Below are 17,531 nucleotides of genomic sequence, written 5' to 3' on the forward strand. Positions count from 1 at the left end.
TAACAGTAACGTGTTGAGCATTAGGATCAACAGTATGTTGTTGTTGTGACTCAGTAAAACGGAAGTTAATAACAACAGCAGCATTAGGAAGTGCTTGTGGATCCCTGGAATGTCTGACAGTAAACACACACACACAAACTGACCTTCACGTTTATGCACAAAAACAAACAAACACACACACACACACCTCCTAGACATCTTTTAAACACAGGCCCTGTCTCAGTGTGTGCCTCTATTACAGAAGAGAAGCCATTTCAAAGAAACACAAAAACTGGGAGTGCAGAGGCAGAGCTTAAGTTGCCATAACACCAGTATTTAGCCAATGACCTCTGACCTTTAATCAGAGGAGAGCAGTGATTGGCCCGGCCCAGGTAATGACAGTTAAGATCAGTCAGATTTGTAAGTCAATCTGCATACCAACAGACACACTCATCCTCCTCCTCTTAAAGATCAAACCCGGTCTTCCTAATGGACAGGACTGAAGTGACCTGCTGCTTGTGTTAGGTCTGCTTTGGAGTGTGACAAGGGTACTATTTGGGCATGTATGTGCATGTGTCTGCAAGTGCATGAGGGTGTATGGGTAGGTCTGATTTGGAGTGTGTCTCAAGTGTGTGTGTGTCTCCTGAGCGCATGTTATCTCCGAGTTTGTGTGTGTGTTGGAGTGTGTGTGTTGGAGTGTGTGTGTGTGTGTCCTCCCAGAGTGTTAATCTCTCTCCTGTGTTTAATAGCCACAATCAGCGTGTTCTGCTTCTCCTGACTGGCTAGATCGTCTGTAATGACGTTAGGAAGAAGACTTGACTGGCTCTAATGTGGAAGTCATGGCACTTGAGCGATTGAGAGGAGATACGCCGGTATTAATCACTCCCATATTCCAATCCCACGATGCTCAAGGCCTGCCTTTAATCAACTTAATTCATAAAACAACCGACTCGCACAGCAATTTCAAGGTCTTTATATTCATATAATGAAAAATGTATCACAGCCCTAATTGTTTAGGCTGGGACTTAAATTGTTGCTTTAGTTAATGTTCGTAGCTGTGTGGAGCACCGCAGGGGGGGGGGGGGGGGGGGGGATGGTGGTTTGGCTGTTTCTGTTCTGCTGTGTCTAGGGCCTGCACACACAGGCACTCCCAAAACACCCACCCTGGGGGCGCACACACACACACACACACACACCCCTGCAGATGGGCTAGCCCGTATCGATCCTGCTTTTAAGCTCCTCAATAATAGATCCCTATAGCAGTCTGCCAGGGCTGCACAACTGGCTTAAAAAAACACTAATTACATCATCGCTGGAAGGACAACATTGATCAGCGGCATTATGGGAAATTAAACTGCCCCCCCCCCAAAACTGGATCAAAGAGAATCAAGTGGCTTAGCGGTCTCTCACAGGGGCCCAGCGAAGGGGGAGTGGATCATCATCCCTGGACACGCACACACACACACACACACACAGTTATGAATAAACAACGCAGAAGAGCACTAACATTCACTGCCAGCAACATCTTTGTTTTACAGTCTTGCTTCTTACGGTCTGTACCCATCATACCTCTCTCTGTCCTCTGTGTGTGTGTCTCTCCCTCTGTGTGTGTGTGGACTAGAGCATGTTTTCAGCTAACCCAGGTTTGAATAACAGAGAGGAGCCCCTGCTGGTTCATCTGGTCTGCTATTGGTGCCCCGAGACCCCTAACCCCCCCGGCTGGGCCCCCCGGACCACCAGGCCTCTGCTGGGGAGACGTATTCATGGGTGATTAACGGTCCCCAAGCTGTGACACACACACACACATCACAACCACCTGAGATCACCCTGCCTGGAGCAGCAGACAGGTGTGTGTGTGTGTGTGTCACAGCTTGGGGACAACAGAAAAAAAAAAAAAAAAAAAACATTGTTCCTGGTTCTACAACTCTAACAACTGTTCTGTTCAAAGCCACTACTGCTAGGCCAAGAATGACACATGTATGCCATATACAGGCAGCCAGTACTAAGTTAGTTAGTTAGCTTCATCAACTCCACTTGTGCTTACACATTGTGCTCCAAATCTACTTAGCAGCAAATCCTGGCTTTCCAGCCCAGCGCAGCAGACAGCACACTGGGAGAGTGGGCTTACCATGGCATTGTTCTAACTGGGCTTTTCTGGGGGAATTTGCAGGGCTAATGTTTGGTTTACAGAAAATATTGAGGACAAAATATAAAGTAGTTGAGCTGGCCCCCGTCACATGTTGAAGGAGGAGGTGGTAGTGCGGGGGTAAGGATGATTTGGAGGCCTCTCTGTTATCAGATCATCTAAACTAGAGGAGATTACACATTCTCATCCCCAGCCTACAGCAGCTAGGACCGCTGAGCCAGATTAGCACACACACACACACACAAACACACACACACGCAGGAAGGCCCTCTGTGGAAGACAGAATGGCGTAGCGGAGGGGAGGGATGGAGGACGTGGAGGAGGGATAGAGATTACTCTCACAATAATACATATTTCTCTCCATTCTCTCGTTACAGAATGGCCCTCTCACTCCCTCTTTCTCCCTCCCTCCCTGTCTCATTCTGTGTTTCTATCCAGAGATCCATTTGTCCCTGGCCAAAGCTGATAGCTGACACTGCTTCATCAAAGAGCTGGAGCTGCACGCCTGGGCCAAGTGGAGATGTTGACAAGCGAGGACAGAGAGAAGAGGAGAGGAGAGGAGGAGAGAGAGCCCAACAGAAATCCCTGCTGTAATTCCCATAGCTGTAATCCACTGGGTTTAATGTGTGTGTATGTGTGTAGGGATTATAATTTTTATCATTGATGCTCATCCCCTTGTCTCTCTCTGGGTGTGTGTGTGTGTGTGTGTGTGTGTGTGTGTGAGTGAGTGAGGAGAACGAGAGAGCAGACAGGATAACAATATAACAAGGACTGGAACTCTATCGTCAAACCTTATGTCCTGGTCACCATCCAACTCACTATCACAACACCTGTTCCTTCTTTCAGCTTAGTCTGATGACTGCTTAACTGAAACCTCCTAACAACCCCCCCCCCCCTGCCTCACACACACACACAACATCCCCATTTCTTTTGTTTGTCTCTCTTTTCTTTCTTTCCTCGATCTATCTCTTTTCCTCTCCATCTCTTTCTCCTTTTCCACTACGTAGGCCAAAATTCAGATGGATTCTAAGTCAGAGTACAGCACTTGCCCACGTAAGAGAGCAAACCTGAACACACACACGTGTACACGCGCTCAAACAGATGTGGTACAGATGTGGAGCAGAAAGAGCAAGAGAGAGAGAAGGGGTCTTGGAGAGTAAGGTACCTGAAGAATGTAGATATACGAGCAGAAGAAAGAGGCAAATTAAAGCAACATTAATTCTTCCACAAGCTTGGGTCTGTCTCTAAGGAGATGAAAGAGCGGTAATGTAATTTAGGGTATTTATTTCTGCTTGGCGGAGGGGCAAGGCAGCAGTTTAAACACGGCACAGGCCACAGCACGCCACTTCAAGGCCTCTGATTGCTGCGCTGACTAATTAGGCAGAAATATGCAACTTAGGGAAAATGGAGGATTAATTAACTGTTTATTTCTCTTCACCCCTCCCTGGGACTGCCCTGGAGAGAGAGAGAGAAATAGAGAGTGAGAGATAGAGAGTGAGAGATAGAGAGTGAGAGATAGAGAGTGAGAGATAGAGATAGAAATAGAAAGAGAGAGAGAGAGAGAGAGAGAGAGAGAGAGAGAGAGAGAGAGATAGAGAGGAAGAGAGGGAGAGAAAGTGTGTTGGTGCCACCATGAGTTAGTCTTTAAATGAAATGAGGACCTGTGTGTGTGTGTTACCAGTGACATTCATACATGTAGGAGGAGGCGGAGCCTCTAGAACAGAGAGATGGAGTTAACATTAGTTGTCATGGCTGCCATCAGACAGCAGACCGGGATGGAGGGATGGAGGGATGGAGAGGAGGATCCAAGTATGGAAGGAGGTAGCAATGACAAGAGGGAGGGAAGGAATAAGTGATGGAGAGAGGGAGGAAAAAAAGGAGTGATGACAAGTCAGACGAATGGCAGGAGAAAGACAGGAAGAAGAAAAGTGAGGGAGAGGGGAGGAGGAAAACAGAATGAGAATGAGGAGAGAAGCAGAGAAGGAGAGGAGGAGAGAAGAAAAAAAGGAGGGGAGAAGGAAAATGAGGAGAAGAGAAGGAGAGAAAGACGATGAAGAGAGGAGGAGAGGAAGAAGAGGAGAGCAGGAGGAGAGGAAGAAGAGGAGAGCAGGAGGAGAGGAAGAAGAGGAGAGCAGGAGGAGAGGAAGAAGAGGAGAGCAGGAGGAGAGGAAGAAGAGGAGAAGAGGAGGAGAGGAAGAAGAGGAGAGGAGGAGGAGAGGAAGAAGAGGAGAGCAGGAGGAGAGGAAGAAGAGGAGAAGAGGAGGAGAGGAAGAAGAGGAGAGGAGGAGGAGAGGAAGAAGAGGAGGGGAGGAGAGGAAAGCGTCTGCTGTTGTGTTGTGTAGAGTGAGTACGGGCGCGTGTGCTGGGGAGAGGTGACCGCGTGGGAACCAAGCCAGACCTCTCGGAAAGAGGGAGCAGAGGAAAAGAAAGGGACGTGTGTGTGTGTGCTTGTGTGTGTGTGTGTGTGGGGGGGGGGGGGGGACAGGAAATCTGTATGAAATTAAGAGTCCATTAGAAGGAACAAGCGGTGCACATTGAGGCCATCTGGCCGTGAGCTCTGGAACCTGATATTGGAGTGGACAGGTGTCTAAATGTTTATCAACCCTGCATAGCTTGTTCCTGTGTTTCTAACTGCAGCTAAATGACTCTCACTAATCTAGCTCCAACTAACAAGCCCTCCAACTCAGGGTGGTGGGGAGGGAAGGGGGGGGTTCACACACATTGGAGTCCAGTGGCATGCACATCTCACTCCCTAAAATGTTTTCATTTGCTCTCTTTTCTCACTGTTTATCTCTCTGTCACTCTCTCTCTCCACCTTTAACACTAAGGTATATATCATTATCTAAGAGCTAATCCACAATCGCATCCCTCCATCTGTCCATGGTCATCTGTTTATGCAGGGATCTCTCTACATAGACGTGTAGCGAGGTGTGTGTGTCGCCAGTACAGACGTGAAAACAGCGCAGTGATGAGGTGAGATGTTCACGAGATGCGTATCCACGCTGACACCAGGGACCCATTATGCTTTGCGGCATCTAATCAGAAGCACTTTACCTGGGAAGAGGTGAAACAATCCCTTCCTCTCTTGTTTCTCTCCCACTTTCTTCCACTTCATCCCTCCCTCTCTCTGAATCCCTCTCTCTTTCTTTACTTCCATCTTTCAATACGTCTCCTTTTCTCCTTCTTTCAGTCTCCCTTTCCCTCCCCCCTCTCCCTCTCCCTCTCTCCCTCTCTCTGCCAGGGACCACAATCATAAAATTATTAAAATGTTGTTGGGCTCCATTAATCAGCTGTGGTGATAAATCCACTGTGTCTGACAGAACATTAGTCAACAAGGTCCTAACACACACGTCCACACAGATACACACACAGACGCACACACATGCATGCGTGTTCTCTATCTCCACACAGACACACACACGCTCAGGCAGGGTCAATCATAAACTCATCAAATGCGTCATTTCATTTCTTCATTTAGACAAACACAATTTGTTTATGAGGGAGATATCAGGTGCTGCGGAATGAGACCCGGCGCTGAAACGGGGATCCATTAATCAGGCCTTGATTACACGCGACGACGCCACTGTTTACTGTAATTTCATTCATTTCTATCAGCAGAGCAAACAGAGCCGGCTGGAGACATTAGCGAGGGCCAGGATGGCACAATTACAGCCTCGTATTAAATAAAGTCATGATGAATGGCCCAATAGAAACTAAAACAAAGAAGTTTATTACTTTGGGATCTCTCACCCAGTCCCCCAGTGTGTGTGTGTCTTTGTGCTATATAACAAATCAGGAGTGAAAGACAGGCAGTCGAAAGTTTTTTTTTTTTTTTACCCCAACAGGGTTCCAACAGCAGACAAACAGGAGAACAAGAAGAAGAAGAATAAGAGGACCCAGATTAAACACAAAGATGTTCAACTGGTTCACTTCATCCAGACTCTTCTGACCAAGTCCAGCTGGAGCTGGCATGCTAGTTAAATGGTCTTGGCATGTCAGCTAGCTTTGGAACACACACTTGCTGCACACACACCCACACGCTGGATCAGAAAATCCCATCTAGACTTTTTTTTTGTATTCCACGGCCCAACCCAAGAAGCCCAGCCCCACACACCTTCTAGATGTGTTCCACATGGAGGTCCACTGTTGTCTCCAGATCTTCCATTATGATCCTGAAACCACTGATCCCCCTCCCTCTAAAAGTCTGCCCTCACTCTTTCATACTTCCCATTACCTTTACCTTCCCTCCTTTACACCTCCAACCCATCCTCCCTCCCTCTCCCTTCCTCTCCACCTCCCTCCCTTCCTGCAACCCTCTACTCCCTCTTTCTCTCTTTACTCTTTTCCTCCCCCTTAACCCATCATTCTCTAGTCTCTCCCTCTCTACCCCTCCTTCTCCTCCCTCTCTACCCCTCCTCCTCCCCCTCTCTACCCCTACTCCTCCCCCTCTCTACCCCTCCTCCTCCCCCTCTCTACCCCTCCTCCTCCCCTTCTCTACCCCTCCTCCTCCCCCTCTCTACCCCTCCTCCTCCCCTTCTCTACCCCTCCTCCTCCCCCTCTCTACCCCTCCTCCTCCCCCTCTCTACCCCTCCTCCCCCCTCCCTACCCCTCCTCCTCCCCTTCTCTACCCCTCCTCCTCCTCCTCCTCCCCCTCTCCCCACTCCTTCTATAAAAAAAAGCCCCAAATGTCTGCCAGCGGTCCAAGGTAATTAGCAAAGTTTACTTAACAGTAAATGGTTAGCAAAATTTAAGGTGATTGCAAATTTGCTTTCATTTGTCTTCAATGGCTGGCCTATTTAAGGCTGGTCTGCAAATAATTAGCACATACATTTGCATCAAAATCGTTTATACCATATGTTGCAAAATTATGGAAAGCAGCAAATTAAAAATATTCTTTTTCTGTTATGGAAATGTGTACATGTTAAGACAGAGCGAGGGAGCGAGGAAGGGAGGGACTTTACCATGTGGCTTTAAATACCGACAACAAGGGGAAGAAAAAAGAGAGAGAGAAAAGAGCGAGATGGAGCAGGAGAAGGAGGGGGGGAATGATTCAGTTTGGATTTGAGCTCATGATGTTCAGAGCTCACCAGATGCTGTTTGAAATCTGCCAACTGAAGAAACACACGCCCCTCCAACCCCCATCCACCCTCGACATACCCCCATCCACATACTCCACATACCCTCATCCACATACCCCACATACCCCCATCCACCCTCCACATAACCCACATACCCCCATCCACCCTCGACATACCCCCATCCACCCTCCACATACTCCACATACCCTCATCCACATACCCCACATACCCCCATCCACCCTCCACATAACCCACATACCCCCATCCACCCTCGACATACCCCCATCCACCCTCCACATACTCCACATACCCTCATCCACATACCCCACATACCCCCATCCACCCTCCACATACCCCACATACCCCCATCCACGTACCCCGTATACCCCCTAAATACCCCATACTCTTAGTCTCCCCAATCCAGCCTCTTACCCTCACCTATCTTCACCTATCTTCCTCACCTGAGTGTGTGTGTGTGTGTGTGTGTGTGAGACCAACACAGACAAAGTAAGTAAGAGAGAGAGAGAGAGAGAGAGCAGGGGTGGTGGGAGCGAAGAAAGACAGTCCACAGTGGTTACTGTATATTGTAGTCATAAACCAATGGAAGAAATCAATGTAACATTAAATCTCTGTTAAAGTCAGACAGTTACAATACTACCCTAACAGAACTTCTAGTCTTCTCTCCATCCATCCTTCTCTCCATCCATCCCTCCATCCATCTCTCCACCCACCCCTCTATCCAGCCATCAGGTTATCACTCAACCTGTCTGCTGTGAAATGTAATACTTTTAAGTGAGTGGTGTCTGAGTTGGGCTCTGTAAGTGTGTGTGTGTGTGTGTGTGTACATGTGTGTGTCCAGGATTGTGTGTAAATGTGTGAGGGACTGAAATCCAGAGTAAAAGCTTAATCAGGCGTGTGTGTGTGTGGGTGTATGCATGTGTGTACATGTGTGTGCATGTGGCAGTCGGACCCAGGGTATAATCACGGCTGGTGACTGGAAGAGTGAGGTAATGGCACAGAAATACTGCTGACCAATGAGAACAGGCCCTAAATTACAGGCCGGCGCCCGCCATTCTCCCTGGACTGGGAGGGGCGGGGCACGGAGACAGAGACAGATGGAGGGGGTTTTCCTGTTGTATTTGGTAGTTTGTCGGTCTGTTTGTTTGTGTACATTGTTGTTTGTTCTTTGCGTGGGACACCAGTGAGAGACGAGCCACAGACTGCTGGTGGTCAAGGTAACTGTATGGTATTGAAACACTCTCCAACAGGATTCTCTGGATGTCAACTGGATTCACAAAGCATCTGACCTCAGTATTTACCATGTTAATTCACCCCCCAGCTCTCCCTACAGGGGCTCTCCCTACAGTACTCCCTCAGCAGGTAAGGTACAGGTTGGGTTCTCATTGGGAGGGGAGAGACAGGGGGGGGGTTCCCCAGAGGGTGACTGGGGATTCCCCCTCCATGATGATAGTGATGATGTCAGAGCTGGTGGAGGAGAGGACAGTAAGAGAGAAAGCATAGTGTTAAGACTGAACAAAGAACGTCAATGCTGAGGGGGGATGTGGTGTGTGTGTATGTGGTGTGTGTGTAAGTGGTGTGTGTGTAAGTGTGTGTGTGGTGAGGACCCCCACTGTGACGTTGAGTGATAATACCCTCTCTTTACTACAGGAGAGTCTGTCTGCTCCTATGATGCTGATAAGCTCTGGCTCAAACACACACATGTCCACATATACACACAAGAACACACAGCAGAACAGAACACAGCAGAACGGAACACAGCAGAACAGAACACAGCAGAACACAGCAGAACACAGCAGAACAGAAAGCTGTTGCCAAGTTCAGCTCTAATGAGTTCTTAAGGGGCGTTTGTTTTTTCAGCATTAGTGCTTCAAACAGGGAGTGGGCTGGAGTTGTGATGACCCTTGACCTCTGAAAGCTTGGTGGGTGTTCTCGCACACTCACACACACACAGACACACACACACACACAAACACAAGCGCACACACTTGGGGAATGAGAAGAAGCCAAGCAAAGGATTATTTGAGTGGAAACTCACACCTTCACACAAGACTGATCCCAACACCAACAGAACTAAAGATACACGGAGGATCCTATGGAACGGGTTCAAGTCTGTGTGTGGGTGTGTGTGTGTGTGAGGGCTCAAAACATGGACTGTATGTGTGTGAAAGTGTTTGTGTGTGTGTGTATATGAAAGTGTCTGTGTGTGTGTGTGTGTGTGTATATGAACATGTGTGTGTGTATATGAAAGTGTCTGTGTGTGTGTATATGAACATGTGTGTGTGCGTGTGTGTGTGTCCAGGGTATTAGGTGTATTAAGGGAGTGTAGAGGTCCATGTGTTAGATGGATGCCGTGAAAGATGGTAGAAAATCAGTGTTTACACGAAGGCTTAGCTTAGCTGTCCTGGTGGCACACACGCTGACACACACACACACACACACAAGGTGACACACATTTTGATACAAACACACACCTGCTGAAACACACACACACATACACAGGCTGACACACACTCTAAAATACCCTAACCCTAATCCCCACCTCCCAAAAAAGCGAGAGCAGACTTCATCCATTCAGTATTGGATTGATTGAATTAGCGTGTGTCTGCCAGTGTGTGAGCAGGGGGACACTCAATATACTAGGCCAGGCAGGAAGTGACCCGTAAAAAAGATTGGTCCAGCTCTTTTATACACACACACACACCTCTGTCACCCCTCTGCTTCCCTCTCACACAGCTCTCAGACAACACAAGCACACACACACAAAGATATCCTTCTGTCACACACAAACGTACTCCTCAGATTACACACACACCGATCCCTCACTCACACACACACACCGGGGCCCCTAGCGAGCGTTAAGCGGGCCGGCGGGCGGGCCGGGAGGCCTCATTATGGACCCTCTGAGCCGAGAACACAAAGAGCTGAGCTGCTTTAGACCAGCGCTGATCTGCTCTCCACCGACTGGAGCAGTCCATAGAGGACAAAGGCTGCTGAAAAGAGAGAGTGAGGAGGGGGAAAGGGGGAGAAGGGGGAGGATATGGGGGGAGGGGAGAAGGAGATGGAAGGAGGTGGGGAGAGCAGGGGGAGGAGGGGAGAGCAGGGGGAGGAGCAAAAGGAAGAGGCGAAAAGGAGGAGGAGAAGGAGAGGTTGTGTGCGTGGCTACGTCAAGACACTACCAAGAGACCTGAAACATCTGCTGGACCAACACTGCAGACACACACTGGAGACAAAGAGACTGGGGGAGAGGGAGAGAGAGAGAGAGAGAGATTACACAGAAAGAGAGAGAGAGAGAGAGAGAGAGAGAGAGAGAGAGAGAGAGAGAGAGAGTCTTTTCTTTAAGTCAGCATGGTGGACAGAGACTGGTCTGAGAGCAGTGTTAGAGGAGTGTACCTGCAGCCTGGAGGACCATCTGGAGACGAGCCTTGGCTTGCTCTGCTGGGGTCTGGGGGGAGGGGGGGAGAGAAGGGGGAGATAGATGGGAGAGAGAAAATGGTCAGACATGTACACCCTGCTAAATTAAAACATGTTTCCTAATGTTACAGTCACTAAACATGATGACACATTAAAAACTTAAAAATTATAAATTAAGCTGTCGGTTTGGAAGTTTAGAAAAACATGTGATAATAGCTATCATAGGGATAAAATGTGTGTGTGAGTGAAAGAGAGAAAAAGACAGAGAGAGACAGAGAGAGAGAGAGAGAGAGAGAGGAATGGAGAGAACAATAAGCTACAGTAACAAGTCTTAGGATCAGAGACTGATGATAGATAAAGTGAGATAAAGATTCAGGATACTCCCCTTGCTATAACAACAATAACGTGTGTGTGTGCGCGTGTGCATGTGCGTGTATGTCACACACAAGAGGGGTGGGGGGTTATTCTTGCTGTGACAGCTGTATTGGAAGGTAGGGCATTTTTTCTGACATGCCTCAAAAGGGTTTTGGTGTAATTCCAATATCTCAACGATTAGATTCCAGGGTCTTAATTGTCAAGAAAGAATGATGGCAGGATGGGGGGGTGGGGGAGGGGGGGAGAGGAGGAAAAAGACGAGAGCTGGGTTAGATTGCTCTCTGAGGCGCGGAGCGCTTACAATGTAGCAAGTGTGTGTCTGTGTGTGTGTGTGCGCGTGTGTGTGTAGGATTAGAAAGAAATTAAATGCTAATGGGATGAGATTTGAATGTGGTGCTGGGGAGGATCATTTAGAAGACAGGGGTTCCCTTTGACAGCTCCGACACGCACTCATCCATCCATCCATCCTCCCCTCCCTCCCTCCATCCCGCCACCTCCGCCACCCGCAAATCTGATTTATCAAACTGTAAACTTGTCACTTTGTAAAAATGTCACTTTTTCTGCTGCAAGCTCCCAGCTCTAATGACCTGCTGGAAAGCAAAAGGATGTCAGGGAGCGATGCCTGTGATGGTGTGTGTGTCTGTCTGTGTGTCTGTCTGTGTGTGTCTGTCTGTGTGTGTCTGTCTGTGTGTGTCTGTGTGTGTGTGTCTGTCTGTGTGTGTCTGTGTGTGTCTGTCTGTGTGTGTCTGTCTGTGTGTGTCTGTCTGTGTGTGTCTGTGTGTGTGTCTGTCTGTGTGTGTCTGTGTGTGTGTGTCTGTCTGTGTGTGTCTGTGTGTGTGTGTCTGTCTGTGTGTGTCTGTGTGTGTGTCTGTGTGTGTGTGTGTGCCCGCATGCCATCTTTGATGAAACATCAACCAAGACCTCACACTCTTTCCATTCTACATATTCTACACTGCATGGGTGTCTCTAGGTGTGTGTGTGTGTGTGTGTGTGTGTGTGTGTGTGAAGAGTCTTTAGCCCGGTAGGAGGTGACACAGTAGATCAGGTTGAAGAGGGCTGTGATTGGTTGACAGCTGGATGTATCTGTATGTACTGTACCCCACACAAACACAGACAGCACAGCACGCTCACACACACGGTGACCACAAAGGCCAAAGCTCAAGGCCAGTGTTGGGGCATTTTAGAACTTCACACATGCACACACACAGGTGTGCACACACCTCACCTCTCGCTATCCACACAGTGCGTGTGTGCATGCTGTGACAACCAGAGAGATTCAGTCAGTCACAGTGTGTGTGTCTGTGTGTATATGTGTGTGTGTGTTAGTGTGTGTATGCATGTTATGAGTACAGACCAGTCTCCTGATAGCTGGCTCATGTAATATCTGTTAAATAAACACATTAATTACCGGACTGAAGGATCAATCAAGGAGCACTAGGACACCCCCCCCCATATGCTCCTAAACAGTCAGAGGTGAGCGGTGGGGCTGGAGTTCATCACTAAGCAGTAACAGAGTCTGAGCTCCCTAGAGCCCAGGTCTCACACTCGGCTGCTGTGGTGCAGGGTGCATCTGAAGTGGAGACACACACGCACACACACATGGACACACACACACAATCGGAGGGCAGAGAGAAGGGGGGAGGAGAGGGAGAGGAGAGAGAGAAGGGGGGAGGAAAGGGAGAATGGGGGAGGAGAGAGAGAAGGGGGGAGGAGAGAGAGAAGGGGGGAGGAGAGAGAGAAGGGGGAGGAGAGGGAGAATGGGCAGGAGAGGGAGAAGGGGGGAGGAGAGGGAGAATGGGCAGGAGAGGGAGAAGGGGGGAGGAGAGGGAGAATGGGCAGGAGAGGGAGAAGGGGGGAGGAGAGGAGAGAGAACCCTCAGTTTTATGTTTACAGTTCTAACAGTCGTGATTGTTGTTGTTGTTGTCGCCGTTAGAAACGACCAATACCACCCTGATGATGGATCAGATCCTGGATGATTGACAGGTGCCTGCAGACCCATCCTGCTGTGACCTTGAAACAGGTACCCCCCCCCCCCCCTCCCCACACACACACCAACTATATCCAAACCTGTGGCCTTGTCCATGTTTCTGCTCTCATCTCCTCTCTAACAGAGACCTAACTGCCTCTGTCTCTCTCTGTCCTCCCTTTCATCTCTGTGACACTGTATGCAGTCCCAGACATCCTCACAGGCTAGAACAGAGAGGGAGGAAGAGAGAGAGGGAGAGAAAGGACCGAAAGGACCAAGAGAGAGAGAAATAAAAGAGAGAAAGAGGCAGCGAGAGAAAGAGAGCGAAAAAGATCATAGAAAAGGAGGAGCAGAGAGAGAGAGGGAGAGGATTGAGCGAGACATATAGGGTAAGGAGGAAGTAAAGGATGTAAGAGAGACGGAGGGAGAGAGAGAGGGAGGGAGGGAGGGAAACAGCAATAAAGAACCGACAGAGAGGACAGTGAGGTCTGGCTCATGATTAGTTGAGTAGAATAAGGAGACGACACAGTAACCAATCATCTCCAGACGAGTGGGCCTGCCGCACCTTCATCCTTTTCATCATCCTCCTCATCCACCCATCCAAACACACTGAGCCCATAGGTGAGACCACACCAGGGCCGGAGAGGGGGAGAGAGAGAGACACGAAGGGAGAGATGGAAAGAGAGGAGATAGAGGGAGAACATTTGATGGAGATAGGAGTGATAGAGCTGGAGATATAGATGGAGAAATAGAGGAAAAAATTTAGATGGAGAAAAGATAGATAGATGGACAGATATAGACAATTATCAGAAATACAGATAAATAGAAGGAGGGAGGGAGGGAGGGAGGGAGGGAGGGAGGGAGGGAGGGAGGGAGGGAGGGAGGGAGGGAGGGAGGGAGGGAGGGAGGGAGGGAGGGAGGGAGGGAGGGAGGGAGGGAGGGAGGGAGGGAGGGAGGGAGGGAGGGAGGGAGGGAGGGAGGGAGGGAGGGAGGGAGGGAGGGAGGGAGGGAGGGAGGGAGGGAGGGAGGGAGGGAGGGAGGGAGGGAGGGAGGGAGGGAGGGAGGGAGGGAGGGAGGGAGGGAGATTGAGAGTAGTGGATGTAGTTAGATTGTGATAGAGCGAGAGAAAGACAGGAGAAGAGAGGGAGGGACAGATTGATAGATGGATGAGCCCTCATCTTTTAACTCTAAACCATCTACCTCTCAGCACACTCAAATATATTTATACATCTCATTAGATTTTTAAGTCTTCATCCATTTCAATATTTTTTTCATTTGTTGCTCTGCTTTCTTCCCTGTCCTTTCCCCCCCATCCCCCCTGCATCCCAGTCCCAGCTCCAGCCCCAGCCTCAGCGCCGGCCTCAACCCCATCCCCCAGCTTCTGCCCCGGCCTCAAACCCCAGCCCCCCATAACCTAAATAGCAGGGAGAATAGAGACAGAGGAAGATGCAATATCTGTGTTTTTAATATCGAGGTCTATAAGATCAGGGCAGGGACGGGTTCCATGGCAATATGTTTATTTATATCAAAAATAAATAAATAAATAAAAATAGATACAAATCCGTCCTATCAGCTCTGAGCTGGGCTCTCTGCATCAGCCTCATCTTATATAAGAAATAATGTTGTGTATGGATCTACTTTTATATATAATGGCAATATGGGAGCAGGTCTGTGTTACAGCCAGCCATACGTCAGCCCAGTCTAACAGTGTTTTATAGAGAGCTGGCAGTTCATCTTGTCTCAGGCTGCCAGCGCTGCTGCATAATAACGTACTTTCCTCGTCTCAAATGCTATTTCGCCGGCCGGGGCTCATTTCTCAAACTTCACCACTTTTACAATTTCCCAAACTTTTATTCCCCTCATTATCACCAACAAGATTTCATTAGGTGTTTAGAATGTAAACAGGACTGAGTAATGACACCAGCGGTATCCCCAGACTTCACTCTCTCTCTTTCTCCCTCCCTCTCCCTCTCTTACCTTCTTTTTCTCCATCTCTTTTTCTCTCTCTCTCTCTTTTTCTCTTTCTCTTTCTCTCTCTCTTTCTCTCTCTCTTTCTCTCTCTCTCTCTCTCTATGTTTATTTTTCTCTGTCCTCCCCTCTCACTGTGTCTCTCTCTCTCACTGGCCAACAGACACACACAAATAAAAATAGCACCCACACAAATAAAAAATAAACACACATACACAAATAAATGTGTGTGCGCACATGGCCAGAGCTAGGATGCAAATTCACAATTTGTGTGTGTGTATGTGATAACGTGAGTGAACACGAGTGTGTGTCCCTATGAAGGAGGAGGAGGGGAAAAGTTTTATACTCAACTCACATAAATCATGTAGAAGAAAAATGAGGAGATGTTGGGCCTAACTCATCTTCTCCCTATCCGGAGAAAATGAAATTCAGTAGAATACCTATCAAAACTGCAATCATCCCACGATAATATCTCTCTGGTCTATCTTCACTTTCCGATTTAATTTCCTCCATGCCCTTGACACCCGGCGATACAGGCGAGATGGAGCGCGCTCAGTAAAGGACTAGCTCCGAAGACGTGAAATATGGGACCCGCACGCTAAATGTAATATCATCATTTGAAAATTAATGCAATATTTCTTTTGTTATTTTTTTTTGGTACAGTCAAGCACTCAGATCAGAGTACCAGAGGAGAGGAGGTGGAGAGGAGGGGTGAAGATGGGGGTGAGGCAGAGAGACACAAAAAGGAGAAAGAGAGAGGGAGAGAGTGATAAATAAATAGAGGGAGGGAGGGAGGGAGGGAGGGAGGGAGGGAGGGAGGGAGGGAGGGAGGGAGGGAGGGAGGGAGGGAGGGAGGGAGGGAGGGAGGGAGGGAGGGAGGGAGGGAGGGAGGGAGGGAGGGAGGGAGGGAGGGAACTCAGGTTTCATGGCAGTCATCGGCCCATCAGAATGACACGCAATTATGTGTGGGCAGAGTCCTGGTCAGGGGGCACTCAAATTACTCCATCATTTAGTGGAGCGGAGGAGATGAGAGGCCTCCCCTCCTCCCTCACCACCCTCCTCTCCCTCCGCCCCCCTCTCTCCCCTCCACCCTGCAGCCACATCAAATCTGATGGAATCATTAGTGTAATAAGCATGGAAACCTGTTTTCAGATTATCACTCTCTCCTTCATCTGTCTCGCTGCTCTCTCTCTGTTCCTCTCTTGTCTATTTCTGTCTTTCACATCCTCCTATTTTCTCACTTGACTAGAAGGAAAGCTAACTAAGGCTTACCCATGAATGTGTGTCTGTTTAGGTGTTTGTCTGTGTGAGTGTTTCATTTTGTGTGTGTGTGTGTGTGTGTGTGAGGCCTGTCCACCTGCCCCGTGTTGTCTGTCAGCAGGGCAGTCCTCTAGGAGTTCCAGTGAACTCTTGACTGTAGCCTGGACATGACCCTGGAGAACCAGGGACCCTGCAGTGACCCCCACACCCACATCCTCCCCCTCTCTCTCAGTCTCTCTCCCTCCCTCCCTCTATCCTCTTGCTGCTATTCTCTCTCTCTCTCTCTCTCTCTCTCTCTCTCTCTCTCTCTCTCTCTCCCCGCCCCCTCTCCCTCATTCTTTCTCTCTCTCTCCATTCCTAGCTTTCCTTCCTTCTATCTCTCTCCCTTCGACTCTCCACACAGTCCATCTGGTCCAGGGTTAGGGTGATGAGCTGTTGATAACCAGCTCCATAGGAGAGGCCGTATCAGGCCTCGGTCTGGGGCTTGAGGTTAGTTGGCCCTCGCACACACACGGCAGGACAAGATGTGTGCATCAGCTGAATGTTGGCCTTTTCAAATGTTGACTTTCAATGTCAATGGTGTGTGTGCGTGTGTGTTTAGCCTGTATATGTGTAGTGTGTGTAAGTGTAATGTGTTCGGTGTGGGTGTACAGCATGCGTATTGGTAGTGTGTGGAAGTGTAGAGTGTGTGGGTAAGTGTTGTGTGTGTACTATTCCCGCTGTGCTCTCAACAATGATACATCTGATCAGAAAGAGATAGAGCTATCTGTTTATGAGGGCTGTATTTACAAGGTCTGGAACCGTGGGCGAGTGTGACTTTGTGTGAGTGTGTGTGTGTTATTTACTGTTCTCTGTCCAGAATCTTAATGGGTCTCCTGGTCTCCCCAGGTTCCTGATGGCTGGGGTGCAATCTCCACGTTCGCATAAACACACACATAAATCCACACACTCAATATTCACATATTCAAATTCCATGTTTGCGTTCACTGAAATGCATCTGTAAATATATAAGCATACACACACAGGTGTGTGTGTCTGTGTGTGTGCATGTGAGTGAGAGAGCTTAGCCATGCTGACACTAATACCAACATTACGACACTGCATTAGTTAGTTCCCAGCGGTGTGCGCACACACACGCACACACATGTGCACACACACACACACACACATAGCCCATGGAGTAATACTAAGATGCACAAACAACTCCATGACAAACACACACGCACACACATCCATTAGAAGACAACCTTCACCATGCCTGTCCTGGCTTTCCATAAGCCCACTGGTCCCAGTCTCACAGCTTACAGGGGAACCCTAACACTACCTC

General features: G+C 48.8%; 1 protein-coding gene across 3 annotated transcripts in view; it reads right to left on the reverse strand.

Annotated features, from left to right (window-relative positions):
- The window catches only part of rsrc1 (arginine/serine-rich coiled-coil 1), a 77,461-nt gene that overhangs the window by 27,272 nt on the left and 32,658 nt on the right, over positions 1–17,531 (reverse strand). For all 3 annotated transcript variants that reach the window (XM_084674610.1, XM_084674611.1, XM_084674612.1), the window contains one exon: positions 10,615–10,666. In XM_084674610.1, the coding sequence (XP_084530736.1) occupies positions 10,615–10,666 (52 nt within the window). The remainder of the gene's footprint in view (positions 1–10,614; positions 10,667–17,531) is intronic.

The sequence above is a fragment of the Hypomesus nipponensis genome, chromosome 15 (genome assembly GCF_054491055.1).
Source record: "Hypomesus nipponensis isolate SF chromosome 15, ASM5449105v1, whole genome shotgun sequence".
Classification (NCBI taxonomy): domain Eukaryota; kingdom Metazoa; phylum Chordata; class Actinopteri; order Osmeriformes; family Osmeridae; genus Hypomesus; species Hypomesus nipponensis.